The following is a 22358-nucleotide window of genomic DNA, read 5'->3' as shown; positions in this document are numbered from 1 at the left end:
AGGCAAGAGTCTGTGGCAAATCCGCACCGGGGTCGCCCATATAAAGTATGATGTCATCAGCAAAAAGCGCTGTCTTTACTTCTGAACCCCTTATCTTGATTCCTTTAAAGCTATTTTGTCCCTGTAGTATTCTTGACAACGGCTCGATTGCCAGGTTGAATAAAAGAGGAGATAATGGGCAGCCCTGTCTTGTTCCCTTCATCAAAGGGAACACGTCTGATAGAAAGCCCGGAGTGTGTACCCTAGCTCCCGAGTTGGCATAAAGGTTTCTAATGTAAAGTCTCATCTTGCCTACAATCCCTATGGCCTCCATTACCCTGTCTAACCACCCCCAATTTACATTATCAAACGCTTTTTCTGCGTCAAGTGTAACTAGGGCAGGTCTAGCCCCTCCCTCAGTGAGACCCAGTCTAACCGCGTCTACCACTAGAATTGTCTTTCGGATATTGGTAACGGCATTTCTCCCCTTGATAAACCCCACCTGGTGATTCGTAATGATCCTAGGTAAGATCTCGGCCAGTCTATTAGCCATGATCTTGGACATAATTTTTAAATCCTGATTTATGAGCGATATAGGTCTATAACTAGAGGGATCATCCAGGTCCTTGGTTCCCTTGGGGAGTAATTTAATATATGCTATGTTGGAATTTTTGGGTATTTCCGCCCCTCCCAGGAAAGCATTAAAGACTGAGGTTAGATCCGGCGAGATCAGATCCTTCAGAGCCTTATAGAATTCACTATTGAAACCGTCAGGTCCCGGTGCCTTGTTGGTGTTAAGCTCCCCAATTGTTCTCGTCACCTCCTCTACTGTGATATCTGCGTTTAAGGCACTCAAATCTTCCTCCGTCAAGCTAGGCATTTGGGCTTGTCTTAGCCACTCTGCCTCATCAGTCATGTCGTTATTCCCTGACCCATATAGTTTTCTATAGTAATCTCCCAACAGTTTATTAATGTCCTTAGGATCCGTAGTCACCTCTCCCCCCTTTGTTTTCAGTTTAGAGATCACTGTCATCTTTCTGCTGCCCCTTGCCAGATTGGCCAACATCCTTCCCGCCTTGTTGCCAAACCTATGTAAGTCAACCTCCTTGTGCGACCAGAATAGTTGTTCCTTTTTTTTGGCCCATTCGTCAAATCCCTCTTTTGCCTCCAACCATCTGCCTTTTGTCATGGGAGATCTATTTGTCACATAATTTGTATATGCTACCCGTACTGCTTCACTATGGAAATTATAATTCTCATTGGTTTTCCGTTTGATCATGGCTGCGTACCCCACCAGACGGCCCCTTAGGACCGCTTTTGCCGTTTCCCAAAATATCACTGGGGACTCTCTATGTTCCTTATTGTCCTCTGCGAATTCTCCCCACCACTCCTGTAGCACCTTATGGAAATTATCTTGCCTGAGAAGGAACGATGGGAATCTCCATATGATATCTGTACCTCTCCTGAATTTCTCTCTAATGCCCAATCTCACCGGACTATGATCAGAGATCACCATATTCTCTATCACACAATCTTGCGTTCCACTCAGTAAGTCTTGCGAGATCCAGAACTGATCAATACGTGACCAGCTATCATGAGGGTGAGAGAAGTGTGTATACTCTCTGTCATGTGGGTGAGTTAGTCTCCAGATGTCTTTCAGTCCTACGTCTTCTAATGTTACATCCCTATTGTCTAAACTCCTGCCCACATTAGCTGTCCCCTCCTCACCCCTCCTCCTATCTTCAGCTGAGTCTGGGACAGTGTTAAAATCGCCTCCCACTATAATGTTAGCCTCCCCATCTGCTAATATGGTGGCCTTTATGTCATCATGAAATGTGATTTGTTGTGAATTTGGGCCATAGACATTATAAATACTGAGTTTACCCGCTGGACTAACGATTGTTAAGTGCTGCCACCTTCCATGGTCGTCTGCCTCATGTGCCACTACCTCATGACTGAATTGTTTATTTATTAGAATCATAGTGCCCGCTTTTCTACCTTGTGCCGCTGCCCCGTAAACGGTGCCCACCCAATGTTTCTTCATGCGGAAAAAGTCCTCCCCCCCCAAGTGGGTTTCCTGTAATAAGGCAATGTCTGTCTTTAGTCTTTTCAGATGTCTCAATATCATTGCTCGTTTGTTAGGTGATCTCAGCCCTTTAACATTCCACGTAGTTATCTGTATCATGTTAACCTGTGTATTCTGCTTTTACTACTCCCTCCCCTATGGGCCCCTGCATCAAGGAAGACGAGATGTTCGACACTAGAATCACAGTTGGTACCACAAAATCGACACTCCCTTTCCCCACCTTGCAAATATAACAAATACAACAAAAAGCATGTAACTGTAAAACATATTTTCCCTTCCGAGAAATCCACAGCGTTTCCCGCCACGTTGGTGAGCTCCCCTATTCCTAGCCAAAATATGTAGCTCCCTAATCACCCCCCAAAAAATATATGTTCTATCCCCGGACTAACTTGAATAAGCCTTTGAAAATTATGCAAAAATTAGCACAGTATGTCAAAACCTCAGCAAGATTCTCCAGTCCTACTTATCTCTGACTCCAGGTAGCCATCAGTCCGCCCAGAACAGGCCCACTTCATTTGAATTTGGATGATGTTCCTGGACGAAGGAGAAAAAGAAAAAAAGAAAAAAAAAAGACCAAGGGGAGAGAAGATGGAGAAAGAAAGAAGAAGAACAAAAAAAAAAAAAAAAAAAAAAAAAAAAAAGAGAGGGGGGGGAAGAGGACCCAGACTTTGGGATGTTTTCCTCTCTTTTCTCCCTTCCCCCTCCTCCTCTCACCTCCCCAACCCTCTCTCCGTAATGCATCCTCCTCAACGCCTCTCCCTGTTTGGGAAGAGAGAAAAAAAAAAAAAAAAAAACAAAAAAAAAAAAAACAGGCAAAAAAAGGAAAAACAATGAGCGAGTTCCAGTTCAGGTATCATGGTTTCTCTCCAAGGGTTGGTTCCTGTGTTCCAGGCGAGAATTATGCTGTCGACCCGGGCTTGGCCTCCTTTCCTCCCTGGTCTCGACTTGCTTTTGTCCCCCAAGACGTCCCACATCTCTTCCTGAGCTTGTGGGGGATCCTCTTCTATTATTCCCTTCTCCACTAGCTCCTTTTTCTTGCCTTTCTGACCTAGTCTTGTTGAGCTCTGCCATGAGAATGTTTTCTGCTTCTTTGTAGTCCTTGTAGTATACAAACGAGCCATTGGGGTTTCTAACTTTCAGTGTAGCAGGGTATAATAGCTGGCACTTTACTTTTTTGTTGTACAGAAATGAGCAAATTTTGGTAAATTCTTTTCTCCTTCTGGATACTTCCGCTGAATAATCCCCAAAAATTAGCAGTCTGTTGCCTTGATATTGTAGTGGACGCTTTCGTTCTCTAAAGGCCCTCAATATTTCCTCCTTATGCTTATAATCAAGGTACTTGACAATCACCTGCCTGGCTCTTATCGGGGTATTCTTGTTTGAGTTTTGGCCCTCTCCCTTATTCGCCTCCTGGTGTCTCAGTGGACCCACTCTGTGGGCTCTTTCAACTCTGAATTTCGCCTTTATGCCCAGGGCCTGCGGTAGCTCCAACTCGCATATATTATCCAACTGTCCAATCGACACAGACTCTGGCAACCCGACTATACGTAAGTTGTTTCGTCTCGATCTGTTTTCCAAATCGTCCGCTTTATCCTTCAAGTATTCATTAGATTTTGCTAGAGCTGCTATTTGTGCTTGCATAGCCAGTATTGTCTCCTCGGAGTCAGATATTCTCTGCTCTGATTCTGCCAGTCTAGAGGCATGGGCATTTATCTGTTTTTGCATATTAGCTAATGATGTTTGTATGGCTGCCTCAATAGCCACTTTAACCTCTTTTGACAAGTGTGATGTCACTTCTTCAGCCAGTTTTTTATAGTCCACATTAAGCTTTTGTGTGTACTTGTCTTGGCCTGCAGGTGGTGCTGTTTTCTTAGTTCTCTTTGTCTGGACTGGGCCACCACCTCCATCCCCCAATAGCTTGCAGGCTTGTGATGTTGGTGTAGTAAGCTGCTTTTTGTTTCCTTTGGAAGGGGTACTATGAATTCTTGCATTTGACTTCCTGTGAGTCTGAGTGGGATTAATCTCCCTGTGCTGTTTGTCAGTTTCATCCTCCAACACTGCTGTGTCTCTGAGCTGCCCTGCTTTGTCTGCATCTTCTCTCCCCTCTGCCTCCATATCTCCTTCATCCTCCCATTGCGATCCACCATCATCAGTCCCCTGCATCCACCTCTCTCCTGCTGTGTCCTCCTGTGACTCCTCGCTCATATCTTCCTTATCTCCTGTCTCCTCGCTCATATCTCCCTTATCTCTCCCCTTCCAGCTCTGTGTTTGCTTTTCTGTGTCTCTCACCATGCGTTCAGGCTCCTCCCCCATCAGGCTCGGCGCCATTATCTTATCTTCTCCCCTGTCCATATCAAAGCTTCTCCAGGCTGCCTCACTGCTCCCAGAGCTTCTCAGGAGGTACCTTTCCATAGCTGTCTGCTTTAGGTAACCTCCTGTGCTGCTCTCTGTTTGGTGGCTCGTCCGGGGGGGTCTGTTTTTAGTCGGTTTCTGTGAGGGGTGGCAGGAGATTCTCCTCTAAGCTTCCACCTCAGCCAGGACAGGAACAGGAAGTCGCTATGTTTTAATGTATAGAACTGAAGGAGGAGAAAGAATTTCCAGAAAATGATTAAATACAGAAATACAGGCCCGAGTGTTGCCGGAGATTATCCATATTCATCGTCATTCTTCTGGATTCTAAAGAGTTATGTGCAGGAAAGCTGCTGCAAAATGTCTGATGTCAGGTCATAGAGCGTCCATTCACTGCAGATCCACCCCGCAATAAACCGCAAAGCACCACACACAATACCGCCCACGGTGTAATGACTGCGCTGCTGGGTAATGCGCACAGTGGGGTGGTCCTGTGTATAATATCAACTATATAGCCTGGACAATCACATCGGACCCCAGACCCCTGGGGCCACTATCTAATCTCCCTATTTCTGCCACACACAGATCATTGCCAACTATGAACATCTTTTTAATTTAGGTACAAAATTCGGAGCATCATGATGTAGGGACAGAGACCCTGATTCCAACAATGTGTCACATACTGGGCTGCTTGCTGAAGTTTTGATAAAATCACAGTATTCTCTGCTGCAGATCTATCAGTTCTCTGAGTGCTGAGCTCTGTATAACCCTGATTCCAACAATGTGTCACATACTGGGCTGCTTGCTGAAGTTTTGATAAAATCACAGTATTCTCTGCTGCAGATCTATCAGTTCTCTGAGTGCTGAGCTCTGTATAACCCCGCCCACATATCTGATTAACAGTTTTCTGAGTACACTGCATGGGCAGAAAATTGCCAATCAGATGTTGGGGCGTGGTTATACTAAACTCATGAATATGGAGGACTACCTGGCAACAGGTTTACTAGTCCTCTAGTGATAACCTCCTGTGTAGCAATGTAAGTGGCACTCACTAGAATTAGGGTTTCTGCCCCTACATTATGCTGTTCTCAGATGAGATGGCTCTTTTGATCCTCCAGCACTAATAATAATGAGATAACTCTTCTGCCTTCTAAGGATAATAGTATAACTCTGCTGAACCTGTCCCCTAATCATAATAAGATGACTCTGCTGACTCTGCCCACTAATCATAACAAGATGACTCTTCTTACCATGTCCTCTAATGATAATAAGATGACACTGCTGACCCTTCCCTCTAGTGATAATGAAATGACTCTCCTGACCCTCCCATCACTAATAATAATGAGCTGACTCCCCTGTCTTCTAAGGATAATAGTAAAACTGTGCTGACTACTAACCTTTAATGATAATGAGATGACTCTACTGACCCTACCCACTAATGATAATGAGATGACTGCTGACCCTATTCTCTAATGATAATGAAATTACTCTGCTGACCCTATTGTCTATTCATTATGAGATGACTGCTGACTCTATCCTCTAATTCTAATGAGATGACTCTGCTGACCCTATTCTCTAATGATAAGATGACTGCTGACTCTATCCTCTAATTCTAATGAGATGACTCTGCTGACCCTATTCCCTAATGATAATGAGATGAACCTGAAGACCCTGTTCTCTAATGATAATGAGGTGACCATGTTGACCACATCTTCTAATCTTAATCAGATGACTCTGCTGGCCCTGTCCTCTAATGATAATGAGATGACCCTGCCCTCTAATGATGAGAAGATCCTGCTGAACTTATCCTTTAATGATAATGAAATGAGCCTGTTGACCATATCTTTAATGATAATGAGATAAACTCTGCTGACTCTATAGTCTAATGGTAATGAGATGACCCGGCTGACCCCACCATTTAATAATAACCAGATGACTCTGCTGAACCTGCCCTCTAATGATAATGAGATGACCATGCCCCCTAATGATGAGAAGACTCTACAGAACCTATCCTATAATGAAATGACCCCGTTGACCATATCCTTTAATGATAATGAGATAAACTTTGCTGACTCTATACTCTAATGGTAATGAGATGACCCGGCTGACCCCACCATTTAATAATAACCAGATGACTCTGCTGACCCTGGCCACTAATGTTAATGAGAAAACTCTTATTATCATCGGGCAGCACTGTGGCTCAGTGGTTAGCGCTGTTACTTTGCAGTATGGCCAGCACATTATACCTGCACTGATACATTGTGTAAGGGCTGGAGAGAGATTTTGTGACTGTTGTGTGAAGATTTAACTGGAAACAATCATAACCAATGCAAGGATTAAAAAAGTATGAAATGTATCCACTGTACAGAAAAAAAAAAAGATTGTCTCCATTCACTGACAGCTCGCGGAGATCTGGAAAATGGTGAGAAAATTAACATATGATTTCTAAAACCTTTTAGTGGTTTATAGTCATCTGCATACACAGAAGGTGAGCACTATACATGTCCTCGTTGTGTAATGTCCGGTGTATATCACTTTAAGACCTCATTACCTGCGGTAAGTACCTGTCCTGCACCTTATAAACCTCTCTGTTTTTTATATGTCTTTTTTAATGTGCACGTTAACATTTAATGTGTTACAATGAGGACATTGTATAAACATCACATTCCTTAATATTTGGATAATTCTCCGTTTGGGCCAGGCTTTGTTCCCCAATGGATCGTTTCATACTAAGCTCCAGTCCACCATCGCCCGGCGCCGATATCTGTGCCTGCAAAGCGTTATTAAAAACAGATCTCATGTGCAAAACCGACATCAAACAGTCAGAGGATCAAGTCCTGAAAACCTGACACGGGGGAAACAGAATGAGAAGAATGTGTTTGTCCTGGACCGATCCATTGGAATTATCTCCAAATGTGAACTGTGGCTTTATAGCTATTGTCAATTCCCCTTTTAAAGGGAATGTCTCATCAGAAAATGTTTTATGTTAAATGTGATTTTTAAACTTTATTGGTCAATGTTTTTTTTTTTCATATCACATTCGGTATTAATAATAAAAATGATAACTTTTATAGTTTTCACATTGACCTCTGGAGATATTTTAGACTCTAATTCCCTGTTATTTCAGTAATTTCACACGTTCATTAGCTGCATTGAACAGACTCTGACCCTATGTTTTGTATTGAAGCATCTAATGAGCGTGTGCAAAAGTTATTGATGAAAATCAAGCTTTGTCTGAATGGTGTTGTCAGTATTTCTAATCCTTGCTCTGATGATAATGAACCTGCTGAAATCACTTCCAGAAAGGACAAGGATGTATGAGTCTAATGGGGCTAATAAGGGTTTATGGGAATTTGGCTGAAGGGCGCCTAGAATAGATTTTATATAGGGGTCCAGGAGCTTTAACAAACACCAATCAGCTGGCAGCTGCTTACTGGATCTCACTTTACACCATAAGAGCAATGAATCCTGTTTATACATGTAGCAGAGCCGATCATGACAGGATCTGCATCGTCCTGACAATTAATGTAGTCACTCTGCAGTCATGAGCTGGTTAAGTCTTTATCCTCGTTCGCTGGAGACCTCGGTGCTATAGAAACACACACAATGGAGTCTAACAAACCTGACTCCAGACTATTACCAGTGCACCCAGTCACACAGAAACTGGGATCCCAGAACTAGAGAGATAACTTTCTGTACAGCTATCATAGTGGATCTGCCGACCACTGGGTCCGAAAACTGCTGGATCCGACGACCACTGCATCCCACAACCATTGGGTCCCATGATCTGATGACCACTGGATCCCACGACCATTGCATCTGACGACTGTTGGATCCCACGACCTCTGGGTTTGACAACTGCTAGATCCCAGGACCACTGTATTTCACAACCACAGGATCCCACGACCACTGGGTCTAGCGACTACTGGATCCGACAACCACTGGATCCAACAACCATTGCGTCCAATGACTGCTGGATCCTACGACCGCTGGGTTTGCCAACTGCTGGATCCCATGACAACTGGATCTCACAACCACTTGAACCCACGACCACTGGATCCCACAACCACTGGGTCTGACGACTGCTAAATCCCACGACCACTGGGTTTGACAACTGCTGGATACCACGACCACTGGATCACAAAACCACCAGATCCCACGACCACTGGGTTTGACAACTGCTGGATCCCACGACCACTGGATCACAAAACCACCGGATCCCACGACCACCGGATCCCACAACCACCGGATCTGACGACTGCTAAATCCCACGACCACTGGGTCCAATGACTGCTGGATCCAATGACCGCTGGGTCAGATGACGACTGGGTTACAGAATTGTGCAATTAGAGAGAAAGCAAGAAAACACAGAACTATGAGAAAATTGGATGTTGTAACAAAACTGCATATTCATTAGAAAAAACACCTTAATGTAAACAATACGTAAGTGCCATTTATTATGTTTCCTTCTCTTCTAGTTTTGGAGCACTGTATGTTGATAGGGCTTATAGTTTAGAGGAAAAATTTTACTTTCCTTCAAAAAACTGCATGTCTGGTATTGCAGCTGAACAGGATGTGTGTGTGGTATTGCAGCTGAACAGCGCCACTGTTGTGTATAAGCTGTGTGTGGTATTGCAGCTGAACAGCGCCACTGTTGTGTATAGGATGTGTGTGGTATTGCAGCTGAACAGCGCCACTGTTGTGTATAGGATGTGTGTGGTATTGCAGCTGAACAGCGCCACTGTTGTGTATAAGCTGTGTGTGGTATTGCAGCTGAACAGCGCCACTGTTGTGTATAGGGTGTGTGTGGTATTGCAGCTGAACAGCGCCACTGTTGTGTATAGGATGTGTGTGGTATTGCAGCTGAACAGCGCCACTGTTGTGTATAAGCTGTGTGTGGTATTGCAGCTGAACAGCGCCACTGTTGTATATAGGATGTGTGTGGTATTGCAGCTGAACAGCGCCACTGTTGTGTATAAGCTGTGTGTGGTATTACAGCTGAACAGCGCCACTGTTGTGTATAGGATGTGTGTGGTATTGCAGCTGAACAGCGCCACTGTTGTATATAGGATGTGTGTGGTATTGCAGCTGAACAGCGCCACTGTTGTATATTGGATGTGTGTGGTATTGCAGCTGAACAGCGCCACTGTTGTGTATAGGCTGTGTGTGGTATTGCAGCTGAACAGCGCCACTGTTGTATATAGGATGTGTGTGGTATTGCAGCTGAACAGCGCCACTGTTGTGTATAGGCTGTGTGTGGTATTGCAGCTGAACAGCGCCACTGTTGTATATAGGATGTGTGTGGTATTGCAGCTGAACAGCGCCACTGTTGTGTATAGGCTGTGTGTGGTATTGCAGCTGAATAGCACCGCTGCTGTCTATCAGATGTGCCTGATATTCTCATTCCGTTAAATTAGATGGAGCAGTAACATCAAACAAAACCTGTAGATAAGAATGGCGCTACTTCTCGTCAAGAATTTGTGAGACAGAAACAGTAGAGTGGTGCGAGGTGGTATTTTGGGCGAGGGATTGACTCATGACACCCCGTCACGTTACATGAAATGTGGTGCGTGGTCTTCAGCCGTGCAGGCTGGGAACTCATGTGGGCCACATACTGCCATTGATGTTGGCTGGCCAGGATCGGATGACGACTCACAAACACAAGGAGACCAACTGTTCACTTTATCCACAACTCTTTACTGGATGGTTCATTGTCGGTCAAGACTTTACACTCCAGATATCGGGCTTGTATCCTCCAGAACGTTACATTTTCAGATTGCATTAACAGACACAGTTCCACTTCCCGCTAGGTTGCATCCGATCTAACTGAGCCGGTGAGTTCCAGTACAACCCAGCTCAGCATTACAGGGCAAACAGTGATGGTCACTTTCCCTTCCTGAAGTCCCACATCCGGTCTCTTCAGGGTTCCCATAATGATCGGACTAAAGCTTTGGACATCTAATGGATCACCACTAGGTTGTCTGACTACGTCACATTCCAATAAAGGTTTACCTGATACATTGACAGTACAGGCATGGCCACTAGAGTTCTGCACCGGTAGAAGCCACCTGGTACCTTGACGGTTAAGGGCCTGGATGTAAGGATTCAGTCCTCCAGTCCCTATAGCCTGGAGCCACTCCCTCTGAGGATCATCCTCTAGTTACAATGCTGTTTACACCCTGTATCTCCTGTCTCTCTCGAGATTCACACTATCTTTCCTTCTGTCTCCTTGGCTCCATTGCCACAAATCACCCACTGTATGCGACCTTCATGACCGACCAACTACACATCCATATTGTACGTTCACTAGGCTTTCCCTGACACTTTCCAGAATGAACCGTCCTTTCCCTGTCAGCCGACCCCTCCCACGGTGGTCTAGTACCAACACTTAACTGTTTGTCTCCTTCCAGTCTGTTGCTGGGCAGACTTAACCTTTCATCTATAAAACCATTCCAATATTGGTACTAATATATATATATATATATATATATATATATATATATATATATATATATATATATATAAACATTACTTTACACATTAGCCTAATACACAGATATTATACGGAAATAATACATCACAATATTTACAAAACACGCAAGACATAATTCCCATTACACAAAATTGACACGATTAGCATCTTCAGGGGCAGAAATGAGACCCCCATTGTCTACCACTCTTATTAAACGCAGATCGACATTAGTGAAGTTGCTTTGGATTCCTGCAAACACAACTTAGGAGAGGGAAACAATTGCAGCTATTTCTCCTGTTAATCTGCCGTGAAGTCACCCTCATCCTCTCATACTCACGGGATCCAGAAGTCTTAGATATTGCATGCTGTTTGCTAGGACCCCCACAGCTGTTCCCGCTCTGACATGGTCCCTGCGGGTCGGAGGCAAGTATAGTTATAGATGTAATTGCAACCTGTCAGAAAAGGCTTCTAGTGGAGTCAGTCTCACTTGGGGGCCAAATCTCAGGAACGGAGAGGTACAGAAACAAAAGAAAAAGCGCCAGATTCAGGAGAACAGCGGCATTTATACAGGTAAAAGAAAATTTATATTCATGGCAAATGACAGGTCGAACAGAGAGATAATGGTTACAGCCAGTATTCCGTATTGGACTGAATTGGGTTTGTTCTCAGTATAGATGGGGGTTGTAGTAATCTGCCCTCCCACTTGTCAGATATTGATGGATCTCCAGATCCCGGTCACAGTGTGGGATCCTGTGGTCCCGTCTGGCGTGGGAAGCTCCAGTGGCAGATTCATTATCACAGCCGCTGTGATCAGCAGAGAGTTTATTTTGTGTCTCTGGGTAATTATAAAGATGCGGTCACAATAATTTGTTTTCTAAAAACCGTCCTTTATTCCCTGATGATTGTTTTGGGCTGTGCAGTAAAATAAATCTGCCTCTAGTTTAAGACTTGTAATCCAGAACGTTCCCATATGTGAGAGGCAGCCGAGCATGATAAGTGACTAATACAATTTACCAAACAAGCATAAAAGTATTCACCATGCTCTGCGCTCTCATACCGGCTCCTCCGCGCTAAACGGAAGAGACAAGCCACAGACTCAGAGTCCCGTGTGGTGGTATGCAGCTGCGGAATATATTCAGATCTAGGCCCCTCGGCTGTGACTTCAAGAGAGACCATCACCTGGATATATAATCTGCAACAGCCCTACATAGTCATCGCCAACTCTAGATAGTCTGCCCCAACCCGACATAGTCTGCCCCAACCCGACATAGTCTGCCCCAACCCGACATAGTCTGCCCCAACCCAACATAGTCTGCCCCAACCCGACATAGTCTGCCCCAACCCGACATAGTCTGCCCCAACCTGACATAGTCTGCTCCAACCCGACATAGTCTGCCACCACCCGACATAGTCTGCCCCAAACCGACATAGTCTGCTCCCACCCGACATAGTCTGCCCCAACCCGACATAGTCTGCCCCAACCCGACATAGTCTGCCCCAACCCGACAGTCTGCCCCAACCCGACATAGTCTGCCCTAACCCAACATAGTCTGCTCCCACCCGACATAGTGTGCTCCCACCTGACATAGTGTGCTCCCACCCGACATAGTCTGCCCCCACCCGACATAGTCTGCCCCCACCCGACATAGTCTGCCCAAACCCGACATAGTCTGCCCCAACCCGACATAGTCTACCCCAACCCGACAAAGTCTGCCCCAACCCAACATAGTCTGCCCCAACCCAACATAGTCTGCCCCAACCCGACATAGTCTGCCCCAACCCGACATAGTCTGCAACCCAACATAGTCTGCACCAATTCTACATAGTCATAGAATCTGGTTTGGGAATGTATTAGTTTTTGGTGTAGGATCTGGGGGCTGCAATGATTTAGGGAATCTGCACTGAGTCTCATGTTATTTTGAGGACCTGCATTTGTTATAGGCTTTTGGTTTGTAATTGTTTTGTGGTTCTGATCTGGGGTCTGTATTGGTTTAGAGAGGGTTTTGTCTGTGTTTCTAATTATGTAGAAAGTACTTGTCCAGGGATTGTATTAGTTATGCTTATCTGTATTTATTTTGGGGGGGGGGATTGTTCTAGGGACCCTATTGGCTTAGGTCTGGTCTGAAGTTTATATATTTCGATGTTTTTGGGTCTGCATCAATTTATGGGTCTGATTTGGGGTCTGTATTAGTTTATCGAGACCACTACTCATTTTTGGGGTCTGGTATGGGACCTGATTTGGTATAGTGGGATCTGTATTACTTTATGGGCTCTATATTTATTTGGTGGGATCTTGGTTGGGGTCTATATTTCATTTAAGGGGTCTGATATAGGGTATTGTCTGTTTATAGGTGTCTGTACTAGATAGGGAATAGCCTGCAGCAAGAGGGTCATATGCCGTTCTGTGTGACCCTCAACCATGAAGAAACAGTCATCTCTTCCCGTACTGTCAGAAAACTCTAGGAGTTGTACTCTCCTGACAGTGGTAGTGAAGGAAGGTGTTGACACCGCGCCATAGGAGCGCCACACTCCTTGACCAGAGAGAATCGGTGTTTGTAGACCGCTTTGGGCAGGTGTGCGACACTTACTGTTCTCTTCAGGACAGAGTCCACCACACCCCACAGCCAGTCACTGTCATAGACGCAGCAGAGGAACACATGACACTGGGGTTCGCTTGTCAAAATAACATTGAACAGTTTATTTATCTTCCACCATCATGACAGACATGGCCACACTTCCACGGTCCTGCTGACACTTTCTCATGGGGTACCTCGTCTGGCCTAACCTTCTATCTGGATTCTCATCCACCAGCTGCAGGCCTATGCCTCCTCTTTCCTCTTATTTACTCTTCCGCTACCCATGGTCCTCTCCTCTGCTCCTGAAGGCTACTAGTCACTTGACTTCTTTTGACCCATTCAAGGACCTCTTTCCCGACAGTCATCTAATCCCTGGACTTTTCTAAGCCCGTACCGAGGTGAATCGTAGGCTCCGGACCCTTGGAAGATACCTTCGGGTTCCCCAACTGGCCCAAGTTACAAGGCCATAATCTCACTCCAGGAACCCTCCTGCATAACTGCCCTCACCAGGCCCGTATCTCTAACCAACCCATTGGCCATCTGTCACTGCTCCCACCTTACTCTAAGCTCCTTTAGAACCATGAAGTGTCCAACACTACTACATCTGTAAAACCTATACCTTCCGCTTATCTGGCTAATATATCATTAATACATTTACAATTTAGTGCACACTACGTAACCAGAACACTTTACATTGGGTTCTCGGCCGCTATACAGTCCTGGCTCTGCTACATCGAGAAACTGCATCTTCTAGCGGCATTATTTCTTATCACATTCTCTATAGGATTCAACACATGTATAATACATTCCGCATAAAGCAGATGGAATAGAATAAATCACAGTAGGAGAGGGGGTAACGCGACCACCTCCTCTAGTAGAACCACAGGTTGGAGACAGCTGATGACTTTACTATTAATTAGTATATACTACTACTCATTATTGGTGATATTTAACGGTTATATCTATGCATTGTGCAGATCACGACTCGTGAACGGAGAAGATGCACTCAAGAAGCTATTTAATACTGGAGAGGGAATATCAGGAGCTGCAGGAAGCCCGGCTTTATGTGAGTCTGCTGCCGTATTTCATGTACAGGACATAGTAGAGCTCTTTATCTTCAGCCTCTTCAACTTGTGGTTGGCTCATTGTGATTAATGGCATAAATGAGGGCCAAGTACCGCCAGACCCCCATCCTGCGATCGCTGGAAGAATATAAAAAAATACTTGAAGCAAATTCAAGCGGCTTCAACCTAGCTGCAATGTCTGATGGAGTCTAAAGGCCGCTTTACACGCTGCGATATCGGTCCTGATATCGCTAGCGTGGGTACCCGCCCCCATTGGTTGTGCTACACGGGCAAATCGCTGCCCATGGCGCACAACATCGCGCGGACCCGTCACACTATTTACCTGCCCTGCAACGTCGCTGTGACCGGCGAACCGCCTCCTTTCTAAGGGGGCGGTTCGTTCAGCGTCATAGCAACGTCACAGCAGCGTCACTAAGCGGCCGCCCAATAGAAGTGGAGGGGCGGAGATGAGCCGGACGAACATCCCGCCCACCTTCTTCCTTCTGCATTGCGGGCGGGAGGCAGGTAAGGAGAGGTTCCTCGTTCCTGCGGTGTCACATGGAGCGATGTGTACTGCCGCAGGAACGACGAACTACATCGTACCTGCAGCAGCAACGATATTCGAGAATGGACCCCCATGTCACCGATGAGCGATTTTGCACATTTTTGTGACGATGCAAAATCGCTCATCGGTGTCACACGCAACGGCATCGCTAAAGCGACCAGATGTGCGTCACAAAATACGTGACTCCAACGACATCGCTTGAGCGATCTCGCAGCGAGTAAAGCGACCTTAAGGCAGTCTGAAATCCATTTCTTGAATAATCAGATGGTTCTGTCTCTTCTCCATGCTTTACACTGAAGCCTAAAAGTGGCACTGACTACCATATTTTTACCCCAAATAAAGAGATACGAGACAAATTTTGGATTTAACACTTTTGAAACAACAAATGGCGCAAGCTGTGTAACGCAAGTATTGAACATCGCTAGATATATTTCACATCTTTTTCTGTTTTGCTCTCTCTTGGATGACATACTTTAGTTTACATACTTTGCAAAATTTTAGATACTGTCGATTTTCAAAATGCAAAATGTGTCCAAAAATGCCTAAAAAAGATTTGGTGTGCACTTTATTTTTTATGAGCGATTGGTTTAGTTCCTCTCACCCAATGTTTCAAATGGACGGATAAATAGAGTTGTAGTTGAGCAGCATCTGTAGAACACATGTTGACCACTCCGGGCGCACACCGCCTCTATATAATCAGCCCGCTCTGCATATTCTGCAAGATTTGAACATTTACCAAGATGCCTGAGAAATGAGCTACGTGCCAGGATAACCCTGACTTGTTTTTACATCACCATGATCTCACGCGTTGGGTTTGGATTAGAAACCGCAGGCACAGCAGTGTGCAAAAGTTTTAGGCATGGCCTCCAGCTATCTCAGCTGACTCTCCCATACACCGGAGCGCTCATTCGGCTCCTGCGTTTTGTATGAGAAAACCGACAACAGATATACCGGCAGGCGGCTTATCTTTGGGATCTTTGAGTGAACAATGCGGGTCGGCAGTCTGACATCAGACAAGCCCAACATCTCTCTGAACCAACCAGCAACCCTATATATTAGACTGGAGTCCGAATCTGTCCATATCGGCGGGATTCTGTAAGAGGGTGTCCAGTGCCCTGCCGCCCCCATAGATGTTATGGTGAATAGGTTGATTTTAGTGAAAGATGCTCTTTATGCATGAGTTTTAATGTGCTGTATTTTTCTTAATTGTGTCTCCTGGGTAATTTGGCCGGCCGCCACTAGGTGTCACTGGGCCCCTGGTCCCTTAATGTGAGGGAATGCAGAGGGAGTGACAGGACAGCAGGGATTAATTGGGGGAGGATGGTCCCCAGTACAGGAGGAGATATATACAAGAGAGATAGGGAAAAAGAGAGACAAGTGAACGGACCTGCAGGGTCGGATGCAGTGGAGTGGAGTTGGGTGGTGTGGAGGTGTCAGGCAGAGAAAGATGGAAGAAAGAAGGAAGAAGGAGAAAAGGAGGTTGCAGTGGAATGTGAGCCCATCAGCAGTGAGGCGTAATTCCAGTATGGAGGTAGTGGAGAAGGCAGGCATCATTTGTTCTGGAAAGGAGAGGATAAATCGCCCCTTGGTGGCCGTAGATGCAGAGTCGGGTTCGGAATGATGCATGATGAATGATGATGAGTCTGCCTTAAAGAGATGGAAACTGTGTGCAAACCAACTGTTCAGTAAAGTTATGACAGTTTTTACCGATGGTGGATTCGTTTCTGACATTGCGGTGTGCAAGGCCGATTATAGTGAACGGGATCCTGACAAGCCTAGTGAAGATCCAGAAGTGTAGCTGCAGAATGGTATCTCCTCCACACTCACTCCATACACCACTCTACCCCCAGTGTCTGTGAAGCGATGGCCGAGAGGACCACCGCAGTGCAGAGTAGGTTACAGTACACAAGACGAGGTGCGAACAACAAGGGTGTATTTATTAACAGGCGGGGAAAGATGTGGAGAAGGCAGGTTCAGGCACGGGGTATACAGTGGCAAAACGTGATTTAACAACACTTTTGTATTCTCTAGCTGGTCCGCTCAATAGCACGGTGCTCCAACTATTACAGGTTCAAGAAACACAAAAACAGTCAGGTACAATGCTACTCTACACGTAAGGGTACTTTCACACTTGCGTTATTTTCCTTCCGTTACAATCCGCCCTTTTGGGAAACAGCGGAATCCGTTAACGGATTCCGCTGTTTCCCATAGACTTGTATGGTTGACGGATTGTACCAAAAGGAGCTGCGTTGCTTCCGCTGGGCGACGCTCCGTTGCTTCCGCCCAGCGGGAGGAACGCAGCATGTAACGTTATTTTGAGCAGCGGAATCCTCTGGATTTCACTGCGCATGCTCTTTTTTTTTTTTTTTTTTTTTTTAAATCAAACTTTATTTTGGCTCGCGGTGGCCGAACGTTCAGCTGAGCGCCCGGCCGTCGGCAAGCGACAGCGCTCAGCTGAATGACCGGCCACCAGCATGCCCGGCCGCCGGCAAGTCACAGCGCTCAGCTGAGCGCCCGCCCGCCGGCATGCCCGGGCGCCGGCAAGTGACAGCGATCAGCTGATCACCCGGCGGCCGGTTGCAGGGAGCGATCAGCTGATCACCCGGCGGCCGGTTGCAGGGAGCGATCAGCTGATCACCCGGCGGCCGGCTGCAGGGAGCGATCAGCTGATCACCCGGCGGCCGGTTGCAGGGAGCGATCAGCTGATCACCCGGCGGCCGGGAGCGATCAGCTGATCACCCGGCTGCAGGGAGCGATCAGCTGATCACCCGGCGGCCGGGAGCGATCAGCTGATCACCCGGCGGCCGGCTGCAGGGAGCGATCAGCTGATCACCCGGCGGCCGGCTGCAGGGAGCGATCAGCTGATCACCCGGCGGCCGGCTGCAGGGAGCGATCAGCTGATCACCCGGCGGCCGGGAGCGATCAGCTGATCACCCGGCGGCCGGCTGCAGGGAGCGATCAGCTGATCACCCGGCGGCCGGCTGCAGGGAGCGATCAGCTGATCACCCGGCGGCCGGCTGCAGGGAGCGATCAGCTGATCACCCGGCGGCCGGCTGCAGGGAGCGATCAGCTGATCACCCGGCGGCCGGGAGCGATCAGCTGATCACCCGGCGGCCGGCTACTGGGAGCAATCAGCTGATCACCCAGCGGCCGGCTGCAGGGAACGATCAGCTGATCGTTCACTATAGTCTGCCGCTGGTAAAACCGGGAAAAAAAAAAAAAAAAAATCAAAACGAATTGCGTTGTTTTGCAGCATCCGTTGCATCCGTTGTGTCACTATATGCAACACATCCGTTGCATCCGTTACACAACGCAATGCAACGGATACCGTTCAACGCAAGTGTGAAAGTAGCCTAACCTCTCTAGCCTCTGCTAAACGGGCCACACGGATGCCGTGTTCTACCTACTGAAGCCTACTTTAGCCCCTAGAATGTGCACAATATTCAACTCACAGTGATGCTGGGGACGTGGATCCATTCCCGGGGGCCCCCAACAACAGTCTCATCTGAAGGTGCGCACTTCTCCTGGGCCGGGGGTTAAGGAGATCAAAATCTTCTTCTTGCGTCTGATTCCTCGCTTGTTCTCTGTTATCTGCTATTCTCTCTCTTGATTCAGAAGAAAAACTCCAATCCTCCGAGACGCACCGGCTGTGTGTTCCTTCACAGGCTTCTAAAAGCAAAACAGAAACTCACTTCTCTCCTTACACTCGGGCTGTCCATTAGCACACTTTCTGCAGGGGGAGCAGAACATTCCATTACCCCTCAACACGGGGAGGTTTCTGTCTCTTAAAGTGGCAGCGTGTTTCTTATTGTCCATAGCAGTAGCACCCCCCCAATATCTGTACTGTGCCAGGGTGGGTTGAGGACCACAACCCTCGCCTACAACTGCCCCTCCTTGGCACTTTACAATTGAACATTACTCTAAAGTATATGGGGACATTTACTTTGTAGTTTTTCCAAATTTGCCTGAAACTTTTGCAGACTACTGTAAGTCATTCGGGAGGGAGCATTGTCCATCTGCACCCAGAAGAGGATCAGTCATTGTTTGGAAGACGTCAGAGTGACGAATAATGTAAAACCTGTATGCTTCACTTTTAGGGGATCAGTGCGACACCCATATCTGACAACTTGCGGAAATGGATAGTTCAGGTGCAGGGGCTGAAGGATTCCCTATGGGAAGGTTTGTTGTATTCATATTTTTAAATATTATCATTTTTACATTTGGCTATAAAGGGTTTGTCAACGTTTGCAGAAGTTTTCATTGCTTTAATGCATTTTAAATAAAAATAAATTCATAAATTCTTAACCCCTTTCTGACTAGATCAATTTTTCTTTTTATGCTTTCATTTTTCTCTTCCTCTTTTTCCAAGATCCATCATCTGTTTATTTTTTTATCTACATATCCAGATGAGGTTTTTTTGTGGCACAAGTAGTAGTTTAAACTTATTATATTCTTTATATTTGTATTGGAAAAGAGGGTTGATTACATTTTTTTATTGTAAAACTTTTGTATGACTGTGCATTAGTTCCTCTGGGGATTTGAACCTGTGCTTGCTTTTCAGTATATAGTACCGTAGTAGACTGCAGGTAATGCCGCATTGCAGTATATAGGGAAATGAACAATCTACTACCAAGCCCAGCTACAGGCGAAGGGGCCAGTGGGCATCATAACTGGCCCCCACTCTAGATCGTGCCACTTAAGTACTAGTAGTTTAACAGCAACGATCAGAGCTGCTTTTAGGGTACTTTCACACATCCGGACTTTTGCTCTGCGGCACAATACGGCGTTCTGCAGAAAAACCGCAACCGGCTTTTGTAACGCCGATTGCGGTTTTTTTTTGCATTGACTTACATTAGTGCCGCATTGTGCCGTAGGGGCTTGCGTTCGGTCCGGTTTTTGCCGCATGCGGCAGATTTAGCCGATGCGGCGGCCGGATCGAACGTACCCTGCAACGTTTTTTGCTCCGGCAAAAAACACCGCATCGCGCCGCATCCGGCCGCTGCGGCGCATTTTTCAATGCATCCCTATGGAGGCCGGATGCGGCGCGATGCGGAAAAAACCGCATCCGGTCGCCGCATGCGGTATTTTCCACTGCGCATGCTCAGTAGCATGCCGCAACCGGAAAAAACCGGACCGGCCGCATGTAAAAACTGATGCAAAGGATGCGGTGTTTTCACCGCATCCGTTGCATAGTTTTCACAGCCGGATTGAGCCGCAGGGCTCAAACCGGATGTGTGAAAGTAGCCTTAGAGTCAGGTGCTGGCTGTGCAGCACAGCCGGCATCAGCAGTGTATGTTGCAGGCTGAGCTCCTGAGCCTTCTCCAAATAAGCACACCTAACATCTGCCATATCTGTATAGTCGATATTGAGAAAGGTTTACAGGTGAGCATACTTTTGCAATCAATTTTTTTTTTTTTAAGTCCTGCTTAAAAATTGATGTTCTCTATTAATGTAATACAGGGGCAGTTCTTCAACTCACCATGACATACACAGAGGACTATAACCACCATCCTCCAAGCATCATATTTAATACCATTCCGTTCCATCCAAATGGTAAGAAAATTTCACTAAATAGTTATTATAGCGGCATTTATAGCATTGCGCTTTACATGTGAACAGGGGCATACTGTACATAAGAGACAAGTACAATAATCATGAACAATACAAGGCACAGACTGGTACAGGAGGAGAGAAGACCCTGCCCAAGAGGGCTCACAGTCTACAGGGGATGGGTGAGGAAGGATACAGTTGGTGATATTGTAATAGGTTGCCATTTTTCACCATTTTACACCAGTTAGGCCCAGCTCTGCAAAAATAGGCAGATCTGGGGCGGACCGTGGACATGACACCCTAGCTTGTCTAATTTATGTTGAGCTGTGGTCTACGTTTCACCAAAACTCTTACCCCAGTTGCCATATTTAAGACATATCTCAAAATGAATCAGGTACCTCTGACTCCAGCATGCCCCCTCTTCAAGACCGGCAAGAACAACACCAGTCTTGATGAGCCCAGGTACTCAACCTGCATTTTGTTGCCTTTTCTTGAAGCTCCCGCCATATAAAAACATTGTGTTGCTATGATTGGTGAACATTGGTCTAGAAGCCATTAAGATCAAGTCTAGAAGATAACTGAAGACTGAAGTTTCATCCATAAGAACAATATTGAGCAGGTTGGAAAATACTTGTATAGATGACATTAAAGCCAGTAATACAAAGATAAATGAATACTTGAGTTTTATCCAGAAGAAAATGCCGAGCAGCACAGATTGTACAAACCTGGTCTAGAACATCTTGAATACTACTAGACTATGATTAAAGACTTGAACTCCATCCATAAAGATTGATTTGCCATGGCTGGTGCACACTAGTCTAGAAGAACTTTAGATCAGAGCTAGAAGACAACTAAAGACTTAAGTTTCATCCATAAAAAAACATTAGGCAGCACAGGTTGGAGAACCCTGCACAAGAAGATGTTGACTCAAGGCCGCTTTACACACTGCGATATCGGTACTGATATCGCCAGCGTGCGTACCCGTCCCCATCAGTTGTGTGACACGGGCAAATCTCTGCCCATGTCGCACAACATCGCCCGGACCCGTCACACGGACTTACCTTCCCTGCGACGTCGCTGTGACCGGCGAACCGCCTCCTTTCTAAGGGGGCGGTTCGTTCAGCGTCACAGCAGCGTCACTGAACCGCCGCCCAATAGAAGCGGAGGGGTGGAAATGAGCGGGACGAACATCCCGCCCACCTCCTTCCTTCCGCATTGTGGCCGGGAGGCAGGTAAGGAGAGCTTCCTCGTTCCTGCGGTGTCACACGGAGCGATGTGTGCTGCCGCAGGAACAACTTCGTTACTGCTGCAGTAACGATATTCGAGAATGGACCCCCATGTCACCGATGAGCGATTTTGCACATTTTTGCGACGATGCAAAATTGCTCATAGGTGTCACACGCAACGGCATCGCTAAAGCGACCGGATGTGCGTCACAAATTCCGTGACCCCAACGAGATCACTTGAGCGATGTCGTAGCGTGTAAAGCCCGCTTAAGGCTAAAAGATTATACTAGATTGGCACTCCATCCACATTGAGTTATAAAGTTTGGAGAACACTTGTCTAGAAGATATTAAGATCAGTGCTAAAAAAAACAAGTAAAGACTTGACATTCATCTATAGGAAAATATTGGGTTTCCTTGGTTGGAAAACACTAGTGTAGAAGATCTTGAAGGTGGCTAGAAGATTATTAAAATCTTGAGCACCATCTATAGAA

The 22358-nt window shown here is 46.3% G+C and overlaps 1 protein-coding gene and 1 long non-coding RNA gene across 4 annotated transcripts in view; one reads left to right on the top strand and one right to left on the bottom strand.

Annotated features, from left to right (window-relative positions):
• The first annotated feature begins 8057 nt into the window (after positions 1–8057).
• UBE2U (ubiquitin conjugating enzyme E2 U) overlaps positions 8058–22358 on the top strand; it is a 39787-nt gene continuing 25486 nt past the window's right edge. The window contains exons 1-4 of the mRNA XM_075321144.1: positions 8058–8857; positions 14440–14528; positions 19189–19270; positions 20552–20644. Coding sequence (XP_075177259.1) covers positions 14463–14528; positions 19189–19270; positions 20552–20644 — 241 coding nt within the window. The 5' untranslated portion in view covers positions 8058–8857; positions 14440–14462. The remainder of the gene's footprint in view (positions 8858–14439; positions 14529–19188; positions 19271–20551; positions 20645–22358) is intronic.
• The window catches only part of LOC142249489 (uncharacterized), a 51006-nt gene continuing 47232 nt past the window's right edge, over positions 18585–22358 (bottom strand). For 2 of the 3 annotated variants that reach the window (XR_012725065.1, XR_012725064.1), the window contains exon 5: positions 18585–18760. This is a non-coding gene — a long non-coding RNA (uncharacterized LOC142249489). The remainder of the gene's footprint in view (positions 18761–22358) is intronic. The other variant, XR_012725066.1, reaches the window with a different exon arrangement.

The sequence above is a fragment of the Anomaloglossus baeobatrachus genome, chromosome 8 (genome assembly GCF_048569485.1).
Source record: "Anomaloglossus baeobatrachus isolate aAnoBae1 chromosome 8, aAnoBae1.hap1, whole genome shotgun sequence".
NCBI lineage: Eukaryota > Metazoa > Chordata > Amphibia > Anura > Aromobatidae > Anomaloglossus > Anomaloglossus baeobatrachus.
This window is presented reverse-complemented; position numbering and strand designations above follow the sequence as displayed.